The 20,759-nt window shown below is 39.8% G+C and overlaps 1 protein-coding gene across 1 annotated transcript in view; it reads left to right on the top strand.

Annotated features, from left to right (window-relative positions):
• Nucleotides 1-338: 338 nt before the first annotated feature.
• MTPN (myotrophin) overlaps nucleotides 339-20,759 on the top strand; it is a 30,911-nt gene continuing 10,490 nt past the window's right edge. The window contains exon 1 of the mRNA XM_086884895.1: nucleotides 339-462. Coding sequence (XP_086741021.1) covers nucleotides 391-462 — 72 coding nt within the window. The 5' untranslated portion in view covers nucleotides 339-390. The remainder of the gene's footprint in view (nucleotides 463-20,759) is intronic.

Raw genomic sequence — 20,759 nt, 5'->3', positions numbered from 1 at the left:
GCGCAGCCCTCCCTTTCCCCCCGCGGTACCTGGGGAACGCGGGGACGCCGGCGGCGCGCGCATGCGCCTCGCGCCCCGTGTGCCGCCGTCCCGCGTGGGCGTCGCGGGGGCCGGGCACTGGGGCCGGACACGGGAACCGGAAGCGGAAGCGCGGCCGCGCGCGAGTGAAGCCGCTCCTCGCCCCGGCGGGACCGCCCGCGCTGCCTCGTGCCCGGCCCCGCCCCGCGCTGCCCGCGCGCCTTCCCGCGCTGCCCCGAGCCCGGCCCCGCCCCGCCCCGCCCGGCAGCCGGGGAGGGGCTCCCGCCGCCCGCGCCGCCGCCCGCGCTCCCGGCAGCTGCCGCCGGCCCCTCGGCGCCTCGCCCGCCCGCGTTCCCCCGCCCGGCGGCCGCGATGTCCGACAAGGAGTTCATGTGGGCCCTGAAAAACGGAGACTTGGATGAGGTGAAGGACTACGTGGCCAAGGTAGGAGGAGGCGGCGGGGCGAGGCGGCGCCGCGGGCGGAGGAGGGAGGGAGGGAGGGATGTGCGCGCAGCCCCCGGGATGGGGCCGGGGCGGCGGAGCCGCGGCCTGGGCGAGCACCGCCGCTCGCTGAGCTCCGTGCGGAGCTGAGGGCCCCCGCCCCCTCTCGGGGCCTCTCGCTCCCTCGGCTTCCTCCTTCCCTCCTGCCCCCGGCCGCCCCTCGAGCGTGCCGCTGGAGTTATTCCGTGTCACTACGTGAAACTTCATGGGCTGACAGCCAAGATCCCGGTCCTGCCTCGCTCATCTTGTGTGGATTTGTGGCTTCGCTCTGGTTATCCTTCCACTCTGTGCCTCAGGGCTTATCCTTAATAGGATGATGCTGAGCTACCGGGTGTGCTGAGGCTTCCTTCATTAACCTTCTGGGAAGTGTGGTGATACCTGGTTAGGGCGAGTGCTGCGGGCACGGCAGACACCTGTGTGTGATGGCTGAGCAGTCCTCAGGTACATGGCAGGATTTGAAAGCTGCATCCTGTCCTCATTTGCCTTCTGTCGTCACTGAGGTTTGGTGGGAAAAGTACATAAGGGCAACATTCTGCTTCGGTGAATCCTTACTGTTCAGGAATATTGTCTGGGAACTGTTACATCAGAGCAGAGGTGTACATCTAATTTACCTGTAATTATTTAGATCTCCGAACAAGTTAATGATTGTCTTTGAGAGCTTGACACGTGCTGACACAACTTGCCATAATGATTTAAGTTCGTTCCACTCCAGTTGTCAACTTTCAAACTTGTAGCGCTCCTGGCAAATAGAAAAGTGTGCAAGTACTTCCAGCTGCTTTAGTACAAAGTCCAACAGCTTAGCCTGAATAGTCTTCTCTTGACTGTTCCAGCTAAGCTTCTGGACTTTGCATCAAAGTGGCTGTGCACTCACATGCTCTGCCTATAAAGTTCTAGAGGAAATAACTGGGAATAATGTAATTATCCCACTTCGGCTGTTTGCTAAAGGTCGTGTACCTGTGTCTGTGTAATAAAGTTGAGTAATACATTGGTATGTCTAATATCTTCTCAGATTTAGGGACTTGCAGAGTGTGTCAGCAGCATATTTGGATTTTCTCTACAGCTTTTGAAGGATTTCCATGTCTAGAAAATTCACTGCACACTAGTAATTAATGGTTCCTTGTGTATGTTTAGCTGAGGCAAAGCTTTAAAGCTTTGGCAGTAGCTGTCTTGGTTCAGTTTATATGTACGAGTTCACCACAGTACTAAGAGAAAGGTTTTTTTTTGTATTCCCGTTCTTCCTGAGTGGCACTGCAACTCATGTAGCAAATGGATTTATGTGATCACTCTCCATCTACTTCAGTGCTGTGTCTGATACTTGGTTCCATCTGCTGCTGAAAGAGGCTTGAGCCAGCCTGGATGCTGCTGTAGTAAAGAGCTGAAGGCTATCATCTAACTGCACTAATGAGGCAGAAATCCTTAAAAGAGAGATCCTCACTGGGGTTAGATGATTAGTGTAAAAGGAGTCTGCAATCCTTAAGCACTCTTACATTGCAGAACTGCTTCTGATGTAGAAATTTAATAAACTCTGGGTGTTTTCTGTTGATTTGTGACCTAATCTTATTCACACTTTTCTCCCACTTGCAAGTATGCATTGTGACTTCAGCTGTTAAACAATCTACAAGAAGTCAAATGCTTTCAGTCCTTTTTGTTTCCTTGACAGACTGTGGGCTAGTAAACTCTTAGGCTGGGTTCCTGTAGAAAAAAAAGCTTATATAAGCAAGTTTTGACTGATCCTTATCCTTCCTAGGGGTTTGTAAATTTTTTTTGTCTTTTTTTTTGTAAGTTTTACAGAGGTGCAGGTAGGTGTGTTTGGGAAGGTAAATGAAGCAGAGGGGGTGCCTTCAGGGAAGAAAAAAGTAGAAGAGTGAGTTTATGTTTTACTGTACAACAGGAAATATATGTTGAGGAGGGGCAAAAGAACTGCCATAAATCATCTGCATGTAGGAGAAGCCTCAGCTGGAACTTCACATTCTCAGTTCTGAGATTAATGAAATATGTGAAGGCAAATCATGCTTTGGTAGTTACAGTTCTCAGGAAAGTATCTGTCCTGTGCTGCATGTTCTTTCTGGCTTTCTTCCTTATCAGTTATGTGGCTTCTGCTCCCTGCTGCTTTCCTGCCCTAAGTATGATTTAATGCTCAGGAATTTTACTTACATAAACTTTGCAGTGGCAGAAATTTCCTCTCCCTGCAATGGGGGAGGCAGTCATATATCTTACAGTCTGCATCTTCTTAAAATTCTTCCGTGTCCGTCTTCCTGAAACTTTTGTTTCCCAACTTCTCATTTGTTTTGTTTCTTGTTCTAGTCTTATTTCCTCATTATTTGTTTGGAAACAATACAGCCTTTAACAATAATCTTGCAGTTTTGCCCCTAATTACCACATGAAGGATTTGACCTCTGATTTTGTTTCATAGCTGAACGGCAGTGCTTGAAATGCTAACTAGGTAACCCTGGGTAATTTAAAAATAATAATAAATGGATGTTATCAGTAGGACTGTAGGAGTTGCACTCTCTTAATCAGACAGGACTTTTCTTCACTTGTGTGTAATAAGCTATAGAGGTTGTGTCTTTGGAATCATAAGTATCTCTTTTTTATTTTTTTTAATCTGAGGTTTGGCTAGTAAGTACCAAGAAGAAGGAGAATGTTTCAGCCCCTTCAACAGTTCCTGGACAAAGAAAGGATACAGAAACATAAGCAAGGGTCTCCATTTGAGTTATGTGTTTTTCTGCATAGGGATCTTGCATTCTCCTGAAGGTACTTTCTTCAGGAAAAAACTCTTCATAGAAAGAGTAGTTCTGAGGGGTGGCAATGAAACAGGCAGTGCTAAGTGATACTGCTTTGTTGCTTAGCAAAAGAGATCTCAACGTTGCCAGTCTGCATTTGGAAGATACTGGTGGCTTCTATTTCATGAAAATACGAAAGATTATTTTTATAGTTTGAATAATCTTTAAGACTTCTTTCTGGTTTTTTGAGAGACATCATATTAGCATCTACATTTCTCAACTTGCAACACTGTCAACTTTTTCTTTATAGTAAATGTAAATTTCTCATGAAATACTGTATCTAGTGTTATGCCAGCATTTAAGTACAATGCTATTTTTATGATAACTAGATTAAAAAGTACTTTCTACTGTTTGCTTTCTTTGATGTTTTTCTTTTTAACATAGCCAGCATATGTTGGCTTGAGAGATGCCTACAGGAATCCAAGGGATTGAAGGAATTCTGCACTCTTCCCACGTACATCCACTCAAATTTTTCAAATTCCTCAAGAAAGCAGAAACTTCCATGGGAACAGCTGAATCAAATGTGCAGTTTAATGGGTGAGGAGGACCCACGCAGCTGAAAGAGATTTATCTCCCTCAAGGTAGGGAGTGGGTTAAAAGGTACTAGTTAGAAGAAAAGCAAGTTATATTAAGCCTACAGATTTTCTTAACATTATGGTGTTTGCTCTTTTTCCTTTCCTTTAGCCTTCCTCCCCAGTGGAATTAGATAAACTGTGCAGTTGCTTAGAGAGGACTTCTCTATCAGCATGTGCACATAGCATTTCCAGTCAACAGTAGATTTCTGAGGCCAAGTACAATTTTTTTATTCACTAGGCATAAAGTTATTTTGCAAGATAAACTTAGATTTGTAGGAGAGGCTTCAATAACTGTTTCTTCTGAAGTAGTTTCATCTCCCACAGCTTAACTGAGAATTCCCCACTTTCATGAGCTGCTTTAATCCCTTACATCGTTTCCTAAACCTACCACTGCTTACAGTTAAGTTTGGTAAATCAACTAACCTAATACCATAAGAAGATAGGACAGGCAACCAAACTGGAAGCAGCAGATTTTTACTGCTCAGAGGACTGGGAGGTTGAGGTGATGGTAGGCTGTGAAATGGAGGTTTCTAAAAAGTTGCCTAGTAGGCATTTCTGGTGTGGAGTCCTATTTGTTTCTTTAAATAATGAAGCAAACAAAACCAAATTCCTGGAGGACCTCCAATAACTCATCTAGACAGCAGCGACCACCTGTGTGTTCTTGACAAAACTGTGGTGCTGCAGTCTTGCAGTTCTTTAGGATGTAGTGAAGTTTGAATACACATCTTGAGAAATGCATAAAACTTGACTGCTGCTAAACTTACTACAGAGGCTAAAATAAAATAAAAAAAATATTTAGAAGTACCTTTTTGAAATAGAAGCAGCAGTCAGGGGTATAGTTCAGTGTTGTGAAAAAGAGGTGTATATATCTGCAATAAGAAAGATTAACATGGAGTAATAATTAACTTATAATTCTTGGGGGTAACCTCTGCTCTTTTCAGTGTCCATTCCAATGACTTCTACACCTTCAGTTACAAACTAAATGAAAATTAGTATTTAAATGGTTGCTATATATGAGTGGAGTGCTTGATTTACAGATAAAGCATACCATGGATACATTGAAATTCCCCTTGTCTCATCATGCTGAAGTGCATATTATTATTGTGGCTGCATTGATACCTGAATTGCCTCTGGTCAGGTAACAGTTTTCCTGCTCCTGAGTGACAGCCTGGGAGCCTGTCTGGATTACAGTGCAGGGCAGCTATACTCACTGGTTTGTCCAGGAGCATATGGCTAGTCCTGACCTGGGAGCTGCTGGACTGAGCTTATTCCCTGTGGGGCCTCTTGGATATCTCTGTATTGTAACTCCCCTGTGTTATGCCAGCACTTTTATTGTATGGGTTTGTCTTTATCTGCAGATTCTAGGAGTTCTGTTGTTTTACACTTGATTACTGTTGAGTCTGCTGAGGTGTGATTGATAAAAATAATTTCTGTTTTACCGCATGGTTCTAATTGAAGTTGATGTTCAATTCACATTTTGCAGATTTGAACATGATGACCTAAATCCTTCTTTTATGGAACAAGAGAATTGTTTGCTGCTATAACCTGCTGTTAGCAGGTTCCATATTCATGGAGTTACTCTTAACCAGAATCCCAGGAACGTACTAGAAAAACTTTCAGAAAAACACAGAACAACTGCCACTTCTTAGTAGTGTGTACAATAAAATCAGTGAGGTTGTTGAAAACCATCTCTTCAGGATGGCTAATTAATTTCCCCAGTCTGATCCAAGAGAGTCTGAGGACATGTGGCAAGGAATTATTCAGAGATATTAATTAGTTTGTTCAGCAGTTCCTAAGTAGTTTATAGGAGCAGCATGGAGTAACGAACTTGCCTGCAAACCTGGTATTGCAGGGGAATGTGTGACTCACTGACTGAATGAACATCCCAGGGTTCTCAAATCTCTCCTTTCTTCTTTGTGAAGATATAGATAGAACTGATTCTTCAGCCATTTCAATTTGAAATGTAAATAGAGCTCATTCCAGCTGTAATCATTTGAATGATCATGAATCTGGAGCTGCTAAATGTAATATTTTCTTTGAGATATTGATGTCAGGCCATGGTGATTTTGTTCACTGAGTTTGCTTCTCTGCTCTGAAAATTTTGGTGGCTTTAGCATATTGCCTAAGTGATTCATAATTGACCTTTCTATGCCTAAAAAACCCAAGTTAAGTACTTCCTTGCTTGAGTGTCTGAGCTGTTCTTACTGTGCTGACTTGTCCTGTGCCTAATGGGTGTTTGCTGCATAGAGAGAGTTACTGAGACCAGATTGTAATAAAACATTTTTTTCAATTTTTTCTTTTTTGCTGATATACTAATGTATTCCATTCCCTGAATTGAAAGCAAATTTTATCTCTTAAATATATCCCGTTTTGTCCAAGTTTGTGGTATATAGCATATTCATTCCTAAGTATGACCGTCAAAGTTGGGAACAGATTATGAATAACAAGCAGAGAATTCAGTGGTGTGAGGAAAATATTTACTTCTACTACTGTTGTTCTTTCTCCCATCACTTATTCTAACTGCAGTTTTCCCTCTTGCATCAGTTTTATCTTTAATAAATCCTTGTTTTTAAGCCTAGCTCAGTTAATTTGACTTCAACAAGAAGACAAGAGATGAGCTAAGCTTTCCAAAACTCCAGGAGAACAGTTCTGCAGTGGTATGGATCTGTATCCATTTGGAATAATATGCAGAAAGTTGTGTTAGATGTGAAGATCATGCAGTGAATGTTGACTTTGGTATCACGGCATTGGTGACTCATGCAGGCCACATAGGTATAAAATACTGAATTAGTGGATCTTGCAGCAGTGTCAAAATGCATAAATAAGGATTCCTTTGAGTAGTTCTCAATAGAGCAAACAACTTCTGTGTTTTTTCTGAAGGACCATAGCCAGAGCTGGTAAGATATCAGGACTTGAAGGTCAAATATTCTACCTAAATTCATTGAGAGCACTGTGGACTCAGGGTTCTTATGTCCAAGACTTTTTATGTCTGATCAAAGGTCAGAAGAGAAAATTTATGAAAGATGCAGAAAACCAGGAGATGTTTGATTGTATTGCTGAAGTCATGGGAATACAGTTTTATGTGAAGCAGCAGTTGAGTTTAGCATGTTTTTTATGGCTTTATGTTTATGCTTGTTTGAACTTCTGAATGTGTCCACACAGAAGTTTAAGCAAAGTTGCTTCTTTCTACCTTATTTTCCCACTTCTGAAGTTGAAGGTTTGTGCTACATTATTCCTAATTTTTTGTTCCCTTCATAGCAAAATGAATGTTGAATTGCCCAATACAATTCTGTAGAAAGAAGCAGTTGTCATTTCCATAGACAGGTCTATGGCTAGGACAGAAGCATGAGCTGGAATTAATAAGTGCCAATAACTGACCAGTTGGTTATACAACACTTGTTTTTCTTACAAATTGCAGTTTCAGCAGTTTTGAACAATTAGATGTTTTTCCGCTTTAGCTCATTATGAGGAGGGATAGGTACAAATCTGCACAGTTAATATTAAAGTGAGTTTAAAACCTTTATTGAATGCTGGGTAGCAGATTAACTTCTTTTTATAGTATATTGGTGTTAGATCCTATGTTGATTGTGACCGGTGATGGCAAATTCTACAATTACAGGCCACAGATGGGAAGGATACTTTAAATTAAATGGTTAAGGTGCTGCTATTTTGACTTGGAATGCAGTCAGTACTAGTAAGTCCTATTGAACAAGCTATAATTCTTGTCCTAATTCTCTATTTGATTGGAATGTACTTGAGTGTGTTGTGTGGGGTTTTTTGTTGTGGTTTTTCGTTTGTTGTTTTGGTTTTTTTTAATCTTTTTAATAAAGACTAGGGTAGCAAATAATCTGTTTTCCCAAAAGCAAATGAAATCCTGATGAGGGAGAGGAGGAAGGGAAAGAAAAATACGGTCCTGGAAACTCATAATGCACATGAATATGGCTTTGAAGTAGTTTGGGGGACTTGGGATTTGGTGCTTTTAGCACTTTGCCCATTTTTACAGTCTTAGTATTTCTTGCGCAGTATAATTCTGTAGCTCAGTTCAGATACATTGGCTGCCAAGGGCACTGCATTTCTTCAAAGAAGTAATTTTTGTGTCTTTCCTGCTGCACCAGGAGTTAGAAAATGGTCTGAAGTTTCCCTTTGCTTGCAGACATTGCTGCCTTCCTCAGTGGTTACGGGGCGGAAGGGAAATGGTGAAATCCTTTTGTCAGCCTTCAGCTATGCTTTGGAAATCAAAGAGAGTAATTGCTTGCAGTGGCTAATAAGCTGAGCAAACCAGACCATCACTAGATTGGTGTTCTAGAGACTGCCTGTCACACTTCCAGCCGAAGTTCAGAGAGTGTTCTGAGTCAGTTTATACAACAGAATTGTGCACTCAGAGTTCCTGATGAGCTAAAATCAATTTGTAATAATTATTGCTGAATGACTCCAGTCATTTATGAACTTGCTTTTTAACACACTTGTGACCTATAAATTAGTGATTAGCTTCAAGCAGGAAAGATGAGCTGTTAGGCCATTTGAGACAATACAGAGAGAGAGCTGTCCATAGAACAGCTACCATCAGCATCTCTCATTTAAACTGATTTGTTAATGACACTATGAAAGCAAATACCATAGGTAATAAATGTTTTAAATGTATTTTTCTGTTTGTTCAAAAATACTCCAGTGCTTGATTCAGGTAATTCAATTGAAAGTAGAAAATTTCCTTAAATAAGGAAGAGGTCAGGAGAGTTCCTGTGAGGTGAGATCTGCGTTTCTCTATATGCCCTGTGTTAAAAAAAACCCAAACAAACTCACAGCAAAAACCACAGAATCCTTTCACTCAAGTGAGGTGTTTTTGAGAATCTTTATTTCTTGGATTGCTGACTCCTCAATAATTTCAGTAATGCTGTTAACTGTTTCTTGGCTAAAGTCATGGCTATTTAGCATGGTTTAAAAAACTTGAATTTGGTTTGTGATAAAAACAGTAATTGTCTGATATTTAAATTTATCTTGGGCATAATGACCATAAATATAATTACTTTGAAAATAGGTTCCTCTAATTAAAGTGTAACATGAAATACAGTCTTTAGTTCCATCCCTGTAACATGTTAGAAGACTGTATTTACTAAAGCATTTTCAACAGTAATTCCTGGAAATCTGGAGAAAATAGCTTAACTTCTGTAGGTGGATTATTTCAAACTTAGAAGTGCAATACCATATTGGTAAGTTTTAATGAAAGTATTGCAGTGAAGGTGAGTACTCCAAGTGTGTATAATTGGTTTAGGGAGCCATTCTGTAGATGTTTATGCATATGTTTTTAAGTATATAGTGCTTAGGAAGCGGCAGTTTTTATGGATGTAAACATAGCTTTTCTGATCTAGTTTTTTTACTTCCATGTTTTGTTTTTGCATGATTCCAATCACCAACTGTTTCATCATGTCAAAAAAACTCTGCATTAAGGCACAAAACTTCTAGAACTTATTGATGCTGCTTTTGACATTTCATATCTTTTTATGCATTGCTGAATGAAGAAAATGTAAATTCAGTGTTCACATGAAAATAATGCCTGTTAATCTTATAAGAAAACCTACTTAGAAGCTAAGCTTCATTGCATTGAATTTCACAGAACACTTGATTTTGCCTTGGACATATCTTTAGTTCAGATTCTGGAGAAGTAATTCCTGTTTATAGTGCTAAGCCCCAATTAAAACACTTAAATTCTGGGGGTTTTTAACCATACCAATAATCTTGGGAGATACATTCACCTTCCTCGTTATTCTCTCATATCTACCTGATACAGTACAACCTGAGGTTTGAGAATTCACATTTATTACTGTTGTGGGGGTGTTTTAATTATTGTGTCTTTAGATCATGCAGAGAATTCAAAACATCAAGCTGGCATCTACTGAAACTGAAACCCAGTAGCTGGTGCCGTGTGTTTGTCTCAGAGGAAAACACCCACTTCCTGTTCATTCCTTGGACAAACATGTACTGAGCAGTTTAATACAGAACTTGATGTGGGCTTCTTCCAGAAACTGAAAGTGTTTTAGTTGGGAGTTAACAAAATACAGAATGCATGGTAATGTCTGGGATCCTTTGTTCTATTGCTTAACTTTTGGAGCAATTTCTGACATGTTAAGCTTGAGAAAAAGAATTCCTTTTTGCAGGAACAGGTGGTGTTTTGTATATTTTTCTGTATTGTCATCTGTTGTCAGTTTGCTGATGGTCTAGTACTGAATTACTGAGGCAAAATTATTGCTCTGATTCCTGTTTTATGTATGGTTGATGGCTTCTGTTTAGCAATCATCTGGCACCCATGTGAGCTGGAATATCTTCTGGTTAGTGTCTTAGTAATATTTTAGGAATATCTTCTGCTACCCTTAGAGTGGGTATAATCCAAATTACATCATCCAAAATGCAGTGGGAAAACACAAAGTCTGGCCCAATCACTTCTGGAATAAAAAAATTCAACCCTTTCAGGCCAGCTCAGTGTTGCCTATGAAAATGGACACTGCACTATGTTCAATAGATGCAGTGCTTAACACATCTCTTTAGATAGGTTTATGTCAACTTAAGGTATAAAGTCATTAGATTGATCTACAGTTCTTCAGAATTAATGGTTAAAGGCTTTTATTGATGTTTGTGCCCCCTGTATCAGGGCTGACAGGTGAGTCCTGATCATGTAGCTGAAGCATTTTAACTTTAATTTTGAATTCTGACAATCTTTCTAAGCAGAGACAGCTTGGAAAGTGTCTTATCATTGGCTGTTTCAGTTGATGGTCCAGAATATTTCATGCACTAACATTCATCGGGTAAAGAGGTGATCTGAACAGAGGGTAATGATCCCTTGGCCTGCAACAGTTTGTTCTGTCAGAGCTGGTTGCTGCCATTACTCTGAGCTGTTGCCTGAGAAACAAACTTATAAATGGAAATTCATAGGAGCTGAGAGGAACTGCAAACTGGGCCTGTTTCATCACTTGCTAGTGCAAGTAGTGAGTGGGTTACATTATTTCTCACTCAAGTCTTGCACAGATTAAGGATTTTGGGAAGGGGAGAACAACTCTTTTCAATAACACATGTGTTTGGCACATCTTTGAAGCTGGGATTGTAGCAGGACCTTCTAGAAGCTGTAGCTGGGAAACAGTTGGTTCATTACTGTTCTACAGAACAACTCATGTATCAGGTTTGTTTGTCTCCCAAAATGCTGATACAACTGAAGCACAGATGGCTCAGTAGTTCAGTTTATTTAGCAGTTGTTTCTGGAATTGTATTCGTTTGACTGAGACAAAGGACTTCAGATTGCATTTGATTATGGTGGATAAGCTTGTTTACCACCAACAAAACCTGAAAAGTATGCTCGTTAAGCACCTTTTCGTTGGCTTAAGCCAGAGTAAGTGTAGCAGTGCTTTAAAAGCTTTTCAGAGTACTTTAGATACCATATCAAGACAGGCAAAATTCATCATCAGGTTCATAATTCATTTTCTTAACTTTTATAGACCAAGGATTGGTGTTATTATTAGCAATTAAGGCTTCTCCTAAAGAAGAGAATTGCAAAGTAGATACCCATTTTTTTACATGGACATCTACATCTCTCTGCTCTGGTTGTAGAAATTGCTGCAAAATGAGAGAGCTGGAGAGACACACACTATTCTCAGAACTGAAACTCCTTTTTGATAAACTGATGAGGGTCTTCTATGGGGAATGTTGTGCTGAATTATTTTGAGTAGCCTTTTTTTTCATATTTTTAAAAGCAGATTCTCTGTTGGCTATTGCAGGCTAAACTAATAGGAAATACTAGAAGTGAATCCAGAAAAAAACCCAAAAATTTGATATTCATGTTTGCAGCCTCTTTCATAGGGGTTTAACTTGCTGTATTCAAGTTCCCTTCTCAACATGTGTTAACTTGGATTTGGTTTTTGATCGCTATTTCTACAGGATTTCTTGTGGATGTTTTTTCTATTTCTGTTTGTTGCCGTAAGATGTGGTAAGGGGGAGGTGTAAAGTCAGCTTGTCCCATATATTTCCCAAAGCATACAGGGTAGAAGGAAGACATCTGGGAGAAAATTCCATTTTGCTTCAAGTTATAAAATTTAGAGGACAGGGAATAAAACTGCCAGAAGAGTTGAGAAGATGTTATTGAATATCTCTGAGAGTAAACACGGAAATAATCGTTAGGAAGGCTTAGCTAATTCAGTCACTCTCTGCTGTTAAACAAAAACCAGCAAACTTCCAGATTGTCTGAAATTCTCCAAGTGGACAGTGGTTATCCCACAATAAATTTAGGTCATTTGCTTCACTTGTCTGCAGACAACTATAGTCCGCTCAGGCTACGGTTGGAAAGGTCCTGGAATGGCTGGAATATGCTGAACCACTGAGCAGCAACAGCAGTTGTCTCTGTGCAGGCTGAATGAGGCTGGGTTAAACTGATTTTTTTGGGTTGACTGAAAGTAAGTAATTTTTGAAAATAAGGGGATTCGCATGAAAATTTGGATCTGGCACAGAATTTTTGCAGTTGCCATTGGAAACTGCCTACTTGAGTTGATAACCTCGGCTCTGGCAGGATCTTATAGCAAGTTTGAAGAAATCAGCTTCAAAATCATAAATAATTCACAGCTTACAACATTAATCTTTTTACTTCCCTTTCTGCTCTTTGGGCTTAACCTAGACTTTGAGTTACTAGTTATTTTACCAGGTTCCACTCTTGCTCTTGGTTTGAATATCAGTGACTATTAGTGAAACGTGGTCATTTTTCTTGTGAATCAGAAGATAGAGACAAGAAAACTTGAGACTCAATAAACATGCTGAGCAGAAATGATAAAATACTATTGCTTCTTCTTAGACCTCCTGCACTGTTTTAGTAGTTTTTTCAATAAAACAGGTTGAGTGGAAAAATGAAATTTCTTTCTATGATGCCTCAGTGATAGCAGACCTGTGTCAAGTGTTTTTATCCATTTATAGGGAAAAGAAATATAGAAGCTGAAGTGATACCTTGCACTGACTTGTTTTGAGCTGGCCATTTGAATTGTTCTTGCACTTCATTAAAACAAATGGGAATGTGAAACAGCACCCTGGACTAGCATTATGATAAAATACACAAAAGCTGACAAAAATTATTTCCTTGTCTAAAGTATTGGACTGGTGGTTCAGTTACCTTCAGATTTGTATTAAGGAGGATAATGTGAGGGTCTGTCTGCTGGATCAATGTACAGCTGTTCCAGATCCTGTCATAGATGCAAATATTTAAGCTCTCTACCCAGCAGAAACTGCTTCAGGCTGGTGCTCATTTCAGTTACCATAATGAAATATTTAAAGGAAATTTTATAACCAGCTTGGAAGAAGAAATTAATTTATTTTCTCATATAGTCAAAGGTGTTTAGAGTAGTGCTAATTTTACACTTGAAAACAATAAATATTTTTTTTGGAAACACCATAAAATGGATTCAGTAATTCATACCTAATGTCTTTTCCTATTGGTAATCTCCAGGGACCTGTGAAAGTGGATTTTGGTTGGCTAAATCAGTTTGTCTTGGCAAGAATGAAAACTACTTCATCAAAGTCAGTGCTGCTTTTTAGACTCTGAGACTTCTGTGGGGTGGGGGCAAAAGTTGAACTCCAGCACGACTCAGAAGACCGGATGGAATGTTGTGGGATCGCTGAAGGGCAGACAGGGTGGCTGTTTTTGTGCTGCAAGCTGCCTTGCTTGACCTGTTATTCTACAATGCTGTCAGAGTTCTTCAACATATTTTATAAAAATACATCTCTTGGGTTTGTAGGTGTTTTTCATTCCAGGTTGGCAGTGTGTGAATCAGTGCTTTAGGTGAGAGCAAGGTTTACAGAACGGAATCCATACAGAACAGCTCCAGGGGCAGACTGAGGAGTAGGAACTCCAAAGGCACTCTTTCCAGTTCAGGTCATATGGGAAATCCAGTGCTCTGCACAGAAGCCCAAGGATTGTTTCGATAGTGATAAAATTCCAGTAGTAACAATACTGGGGTAGTAGCAGTTGAATTTTCATTGGTGAAACTCAGCCTACTGTGTTAGCTTTTTGTGTTTGAGCTCACAATACTCAGTTCTAATTCTTCTGAGGCCTTCAAAGTTAATTGAAAAACAGAGCATTTGAGGTTCCAGTTCTGTGCTTGAACAGCTGATTAGTGGAAGAATTCAGAAGAGGAAAGCTATGTAAAGTTCTGTTTCTATGATGAAAGGTCAGAATGCCCTTTTTTGTGTTATTTCATAGAATCATAGAATGGTTTGGGTTGGAAAGAGCTTAAAAGGAGCAGGGAGCTCCGACCTCCCTGCCGTGGACACAGACACCTTCCACTAGACCAGGTTGCTCAGAGCTCTATCCTCCTTGGCCCTGAAAACTTCCAGGGAGCTGGGCAACCTGTTCTGGTGCCTCACCACCCTCTCAGTAAAGAATTTCTTCCTAATAGCTCAACTAAATGTTTCCCAGAGCTGAAGACAGCACTCCAGGTGAGTGAAGAGGGGTAGAATTGACCTGCTGGCCCCATGGCTTTGGGTCCAGTCCATGGTACATTTGGCTTTCAGGGCTGCAAGCACCGTTTGCTGAGACGTGTCAAAGCTTCTCATCCAGCAACATCCCCAAATCCTTCTCCCCAGGGCAGCTGTCAATCCATTCTCTGCCCAGACTGTACCTCTGCTTAGCTGTACTTGTGCTGTTTGAGTACAAACAACATGTTACTGCAACCTTTCTAAAGGGAAGAAGCTCAAGATACTTCAGGGGCCTTTCTTTAGAACTTGGAACTCTCTAACATGAGAGTAGGAGAAATGCTAAGTGTTTTTCAATTCTGCAGCTTGTATCCCTGGTCACATGTTTTGAGGAATCTATAACAAATACTCAGAGTCACTGAGGTAAGTTAAGAAGGGGGAAAGCAAAACTAGTTACTAGTTAAGAAGAGGAAAGCAAAATGGTCCACTGGAAGGAATCTAGAAACGTACAAATATGCAGAGACAGAGGAGGTATGACAGCTGAAATTGAGTTGAAATTAATTAGGAATCTAGAAGGCATAGAAAGATCTGTACCAATTGCTTTATGGAGCAAAGGACTTGTCGAAAAAAATACGAAAGCCTTTCTACCTCTGTTTCTATTGGTAGGTGAAGGATGTACAAGTTGATGCTGTTAGAATTGCAGTAGCTTGTTTTTTTGAGTTTTGTTGTTAATTTTTTGGGCTCTTTTCCTTTTAGGAAGATTAAGGGAGGATTTTATATTTAGCTTTCTGTACAAAGGGCAAGATACAGAGAAGTTTGCTTAGCTGTGCACAGTGAAAGTATGAGACAACAGTTCTAGTTGAAATGCAAGAAATTCTGATTAGATGTTAGAGAAAAAATACTTCTTTATGAGGATGATCAAACCCTGGGAAGGGCTTATGCCTGGAGAACTTTTGTAATCTTCAATTCCTGAAGATCTGTAAAACTCAGCTGAGCAGCCTGATCTGATTGGACCTGCTTTGAGCAAATGTTGGACTGTATAACCTCCAGAGTTCTTTTTCAGCCTTAAATAGTCTGTAATGGCATGAGTCACTAGACTGACAAGCTTGTAGAATTAAACTCTCCTTATATTTTTAGATTATTAGTCAGATTTCAGGAAGTGTGGTATTTGACTTTTCTCTCATTACCACCAGTGTTTATGACCCATGGATTAGCTGTGTAAAAAACATCATCTTGTTTCTACTGTTTGAGTAAGGACTGAAGTTTGTGCTTGGCTTACAATATTTTTCAGCTCATAGTTACTTTAGAAATTGTAGAATGATTGTGTATAGAAAATGGGTGGTTTTTTCAATTGTTTCTGCTGCATTTTTTAGGGATTCTCCATCAAGGTGTTTACATCTTCAGTTGCTAGAGAGGTAACTTTTGGTTAGATGATCCCCAGAGCTGACATGTGGCAGCAGGAGACACTTGAAAACTCTGAACCTATAACTGAAACAAACACAGGTTAAGAAGTAAAGTGCTTTGGCTCAATACAGCCATTTTGAGAATTTAAGTAGAGTGGCAAAAATAATGTATTTTAATCTTCAGCGTACTTACCTGGTGTTTGTGGATTTTGGATGGTTTGGGCAAGTGGGCTTGTGGTTTTTTATAAAGTCTTCCCAGTGATGAAGGAATCTGGAGAAAGCTGTAGTGGAGAATTACTGAGGGGGTGTGAGCAGACTCAAACTCTGAGAAAATGAAATAGTCTGTTTGGGGAAGATTAAGACATAACCAGTTCATCCATGCCCCCCACATACCCACTGTGGAAGTGCAAGATTTATTTTCTAAACTGTTTGAGTATATGCCTAGTAATTTTTTTCTACAGGTGTGATTTATCCAAGAGCTTGCTCTTCCTTCAGAAGTCTAAGGAGTATATTGTTCTTAAGTGATTTCAAAGCTCACTTTATGTATGTTCTACTTCAAATAATATAACTTAACATTTCGGGCACTTAGTTTGATTCAAAAACTAAAACTTACTTACATTGAAGGGAAAGATTTAATTTAGTGGATAGCAGCATAATTTCTGTTATGGCAAAACATTTATTGAGATTTTATCCAAAGCCACAAATTACAGCTTACTTCTGCCATCTTACTTAATCTCTTTGAATTTTTAAAAACAAATAATACAACCAGCATAAACAAAGCCTGTGGGGAAAATAGTAAATATGAAGTTTTTGGAAGTAGGATTTTCAATATGCAGCAAAATAGTCAAAATATCTCATCTATAGGACTTAAACTTTTCTTTATAGTAAGAGGGTTTTTTACTCTTCCTCTTTTCCACTGAGATAGCAGTGATTAAGTTGTTGCTATATTTAATATGTCAAAGTTATCTAATACACTGTAGGGGTGGCCATCCCTTGTATGCAAAGAGATGGAAGTAATGCAACAGACTGTACAGTGAGTTATTTTCTTTCCTAGAATAATGAAGACAAGACAGTAGCTCCTGCAAGATGCTTCCCTGCACTCTAAGGACATCTGACTGCATGGAATCTGATTTCCTTAATTAAAACTGAAATGAAAGGAATGCATAAAAAGGGGAGATGCAGTTATTTTTGCATGACAGGATAAGTACAGATGGGGATATGGAGTTGTTTCTAAATCTGAAAGAGCATTTTAATGCCACAACTATTGCAGGCACTGCTCTACTAATACAGTTAACCTATGCAATAGGATTTAATGAGGCTGCAATTGTCAGTTTCTATTCCTGTGGTAGAACTGCAGTGTAAATCCCAGCTACTAATTTCTGGTGTGGTCAGGTGCCAAGTCATGGAACAGATGAAGGAAATGATCAAATAAATTCTCACACTGATTAATTTCCTCACTGGATTCATCATTCAGTGACTAATTCTGGTGCAGGGGTGGGAAGGGTCAAACTTTGGCTGGAAGCAGCAGAGCTGTTCCTGCCACGCAGGAGAAAAGTTGGTGCTGAAGTGAAGCTGTGACATTTGTAGCCTGGCGTAATGTTCTAGAACAACACTACTGACAAACCACAGTGCTCACGTGAACACCTGGCTCAGGTTTGGTTTCAGTTCCTGTGCCACTGCAAAATAAGCCTCTTCTTGAGGCACCTGGAGTGTGCTGTAGGAGTGCTACAGTGGTGCTAGATGAGGTTAAACTTGAGTTTAGCTCATTTGGCTTTAGGTGTTGATGCTTCTGAAACTGGCAGGTGCTAGGAAAAGAGGGAGTTAGCAGATAAAGGGAGACCAAGGCAGGCATAAGATACAGCCTTGTGTAATACAGGCTACAGAAAGGCAGGGGCTATTGAAGGATGGAGTCAGTTTGGTATGGTTAAATAAGCTCTCTGGAAAATAATGAGCTTTAGAAGTTGTACTTTATGACTAAACTTGTTCATCCAATATTTACATGGAGCTGATGTCATAACGTGCATTAAGGACAAAGTCAGCAAAGTCTGGTTCATTCTTTTAACAAGGGCTGCAAAATAAAAAGGAATTAAATTTGGCACAGTTTGAGGGCAGCTGTTGAGGTGCAGATCCTTCCAGATTACTCTGGGACATCCATCAGGTTGCTTGTCAGGATATCCACTCTAAGCTCAGGAAGAAAGAGGGGCAGCATAAAAATTGGAATTGGGTGTTGAGTACCCAAGAAGAACACAGGCACTTTCCAAGGGTATGCAGGAATGGAACTAAAAAAGCCAAAGCCTTGAGCTAAACTGGAAAAGGACATGAGATATAACAAGGGATTTTGTGTAGGTATATTGCCAAAAGAAGGTAAAGCAAGGAAAATGTGTGAGAGAGAGGGTAGTGAAAGAATTAAGTTCAAGAGTAACTACTTTTGACAGTATTCACTTAAGAAATTAGTCAGAACAGATCTTTTTATGGATTAAATTGCTCCATTACAGAAAGTGGGTGACAGTTGCATTCATAAGACGATATAACAAATCCTACTCTTAGTTACTTAAAAAGCAAAGTTCTCAAAGGTATTTTGAAGTGAGTTTCCAGTTTTTATTTTCCTGCCCTTCAGTAAAAGGTTGATAGCCACATCTCAGCTGGCATTGATACTTAAAGACTTTGTAATTGAATGTTCTGTTAGCTATCCTATGTGACTTTTTGAAATAGGCTATATAAGTTTTCTTTTATGTTGTCTTGTTTAGTAATTGGAGATTCACAGAGGCTTTTCTTTACCCATAATCAGATTTTAATAGAGGGGATTAAAGCAGATACCTGGGAACTTCTGTTTCTGATGTTTCATGGGTTGAACAGGTTTTTAATGTTACTGCATAGCTGGTGCCCTGGGTCTTTGATCTGAAAAGAAAAATGTTACTAATGTGGATTATGCCAGACTTAGCCTCAAATGGGTGACTGAGTAAACTCAATGTATTCTGGAAGGTCATTAAAGAGGTGATCATGTCCTTTTCTTTTGCATGGGCAAATTTTTGAAGCTGTGCACAAATACTTGCACCATTGTTAGTGAATTTGTGGGTCTGCTCTAGAAATTGAACATAAATCTTCTTTCAGAAGAAGCATGACCTTTGAAGCTGTGTTTTATTTTGAGGGTTATAGGATTACTTGATCCTGGAATAATTGTATCTCTTGCAAATACATGGGTTAACCTCCTTGCTGATCTGTTAGACTCTAGAAGATGGCCAAAGGAAAAAACTTTGAAGAATCCTTCTGTCACTTTGGGTCTAGTGCACAGAAGATTTTACTCCTGTGGGTATAAATGAAAAATTATGCTCCATTTTGTCAGTTCATGTGGATTCTGACCATGTGCCTCTGCAGGGGATGGTGATTTTTAGTGTAAACCTTCAGCAGCTTAGTTTCAGCCCACCATAACTTTGCCATCTCAGAGTTCTGTATTGAGAATGGTCACTGCATAAAACTGCTGATACCCAAATTCATAGTATTCATTATGGCATGTTTGGCTGGTATTATCCAAAACCACAATAAATCTGGAAAACTTCATGTAGAGATAACATTTTTCTTTGTATCTTTATTTGTGTGCTGTTTGCTGTACCAACCTATGGCAGGGCTTGAGAGACCACTTTGTCTCATTGTGTTGGCATCAGTAACCACACCTTCACCAGAGGTGTTCCATTTATGAGGTGGGGGCTCAAGTCTTCATCTTATGCTTAAAGATTTAGTTCCAACCCTCCTGCATGGACAGGGGCACCTTGCACTAGACCCCATCCAACCTGGCTCAGAGCAGGGGGGGTTGGGACTTGATATTTAAAGCAACTTCAGTATGTACTCCTGTACTGTGTAATGTACACATTATAAAATATATCCCAAAAATGGAAATTAAAGATTGAACTTCAGATGAAATAGACACTATTTTTACATTTTATTAATGGTGCAATATAGATTTTCCTTTCACACCTCAGTGGATTGTCTTGCACACCTCTCTGAGTTTTCACACCTCACTTTGGAAACCACTGCTTGTCCTACAGAGAGATGCCCTTGGCAATATAAATAGATCTAAAGCCCAGAGAAAAATTATCTCTGAAGAGTCCTGCAAGTATATATGTTAATGGTTGCATTTGAAATAAGTGGTTTTGCCAGAGTTTGATCCCTGTGTATTAAATATATTGGCTTACCTTCCCTTCCTATTTCTATATATCTTGGACTGGCAGTAGGAAAGGCCAGGTAAAGCTTTATAACATTCAGTGGTCTGTTTTACCATGGCTTTTCACACCTATGAAACAGCTGGATATTTGACTCTGTTTATTGCAGAATATAAGAGTACTTTTTTTTAATTTTTGTAATTTACCTGATGTCTTTGTTCTGTTAATTCAGACTAAAATGTTCTGATGTTTAACTTGGAATGTTATTGATATGTGTTCTCAGTGCCAGTATTCAATACTATGTTATCTGTGTTTGTGACAGCTTTATTTGCAGACCTTTTACTAGATACTCCCCTATAAATAAGTTTTCATCATCTTTATGGGGATCTTAAAAGAGTAGGAGATCTGGTGGGGTTTTTCTTCCTTCTGAAAGCATTGTCCAGCAGGAATTTATTCCACAGCCAGCTTAGGAGAGAACAGAGGACCTTTGTTTTATTCTTTAAAAACAAAGAAAAATTCCTATAGTATAAGTCAGTGAGCCAAATAATATAAGTTTAAGGAAGTGAGATCTTTGCTGGACTGTCCTAATCTTGAGAAGTAGTGACTCTAACTTTCCTTTTGACTGTGAGCTTTGTGGCTTGACTGTGTGCTGTCCCAGGACTTAGCTTGCCTGCCCTTCTCCCATGCTCCTTTTCTTGCCATGTCTTGGCATGTGCCAGACTTTACAAGGGTTGTTGTAGACTGTTTTGGGTTGGTTATTATGTGGCTTTCATGTGGTTGGCTTCTCAAACCTGTGCACCCAATCCCTAATGTATCAGCAAACATGAGGGGTTATGTAAATGCCAGTTGTTTTAAAATTGATGGGAAGAGTCTGTGTGCAAATAAAAG

The sequence above is a fragment of the Cyanistes caeruleus genome, chromosome 4, assembly GCF_971803275.1.
Source record: "Cyanistes caeruleus chromosome 4, bCyaCae1.hap1.1, whole genome shotgun sequence".
Taxonomy (NCBI): Eukaryota; Metazoa; Chordata; class Aves; order Passeriformes; family Paridae; genus Cyanistes; species Cyanistes caeruleus.
The sequence above is the reverse complement of the archived record's forward strand: the minus strand, read 5'-3'. Positions and strand labels throughout refer to the sequence as shown.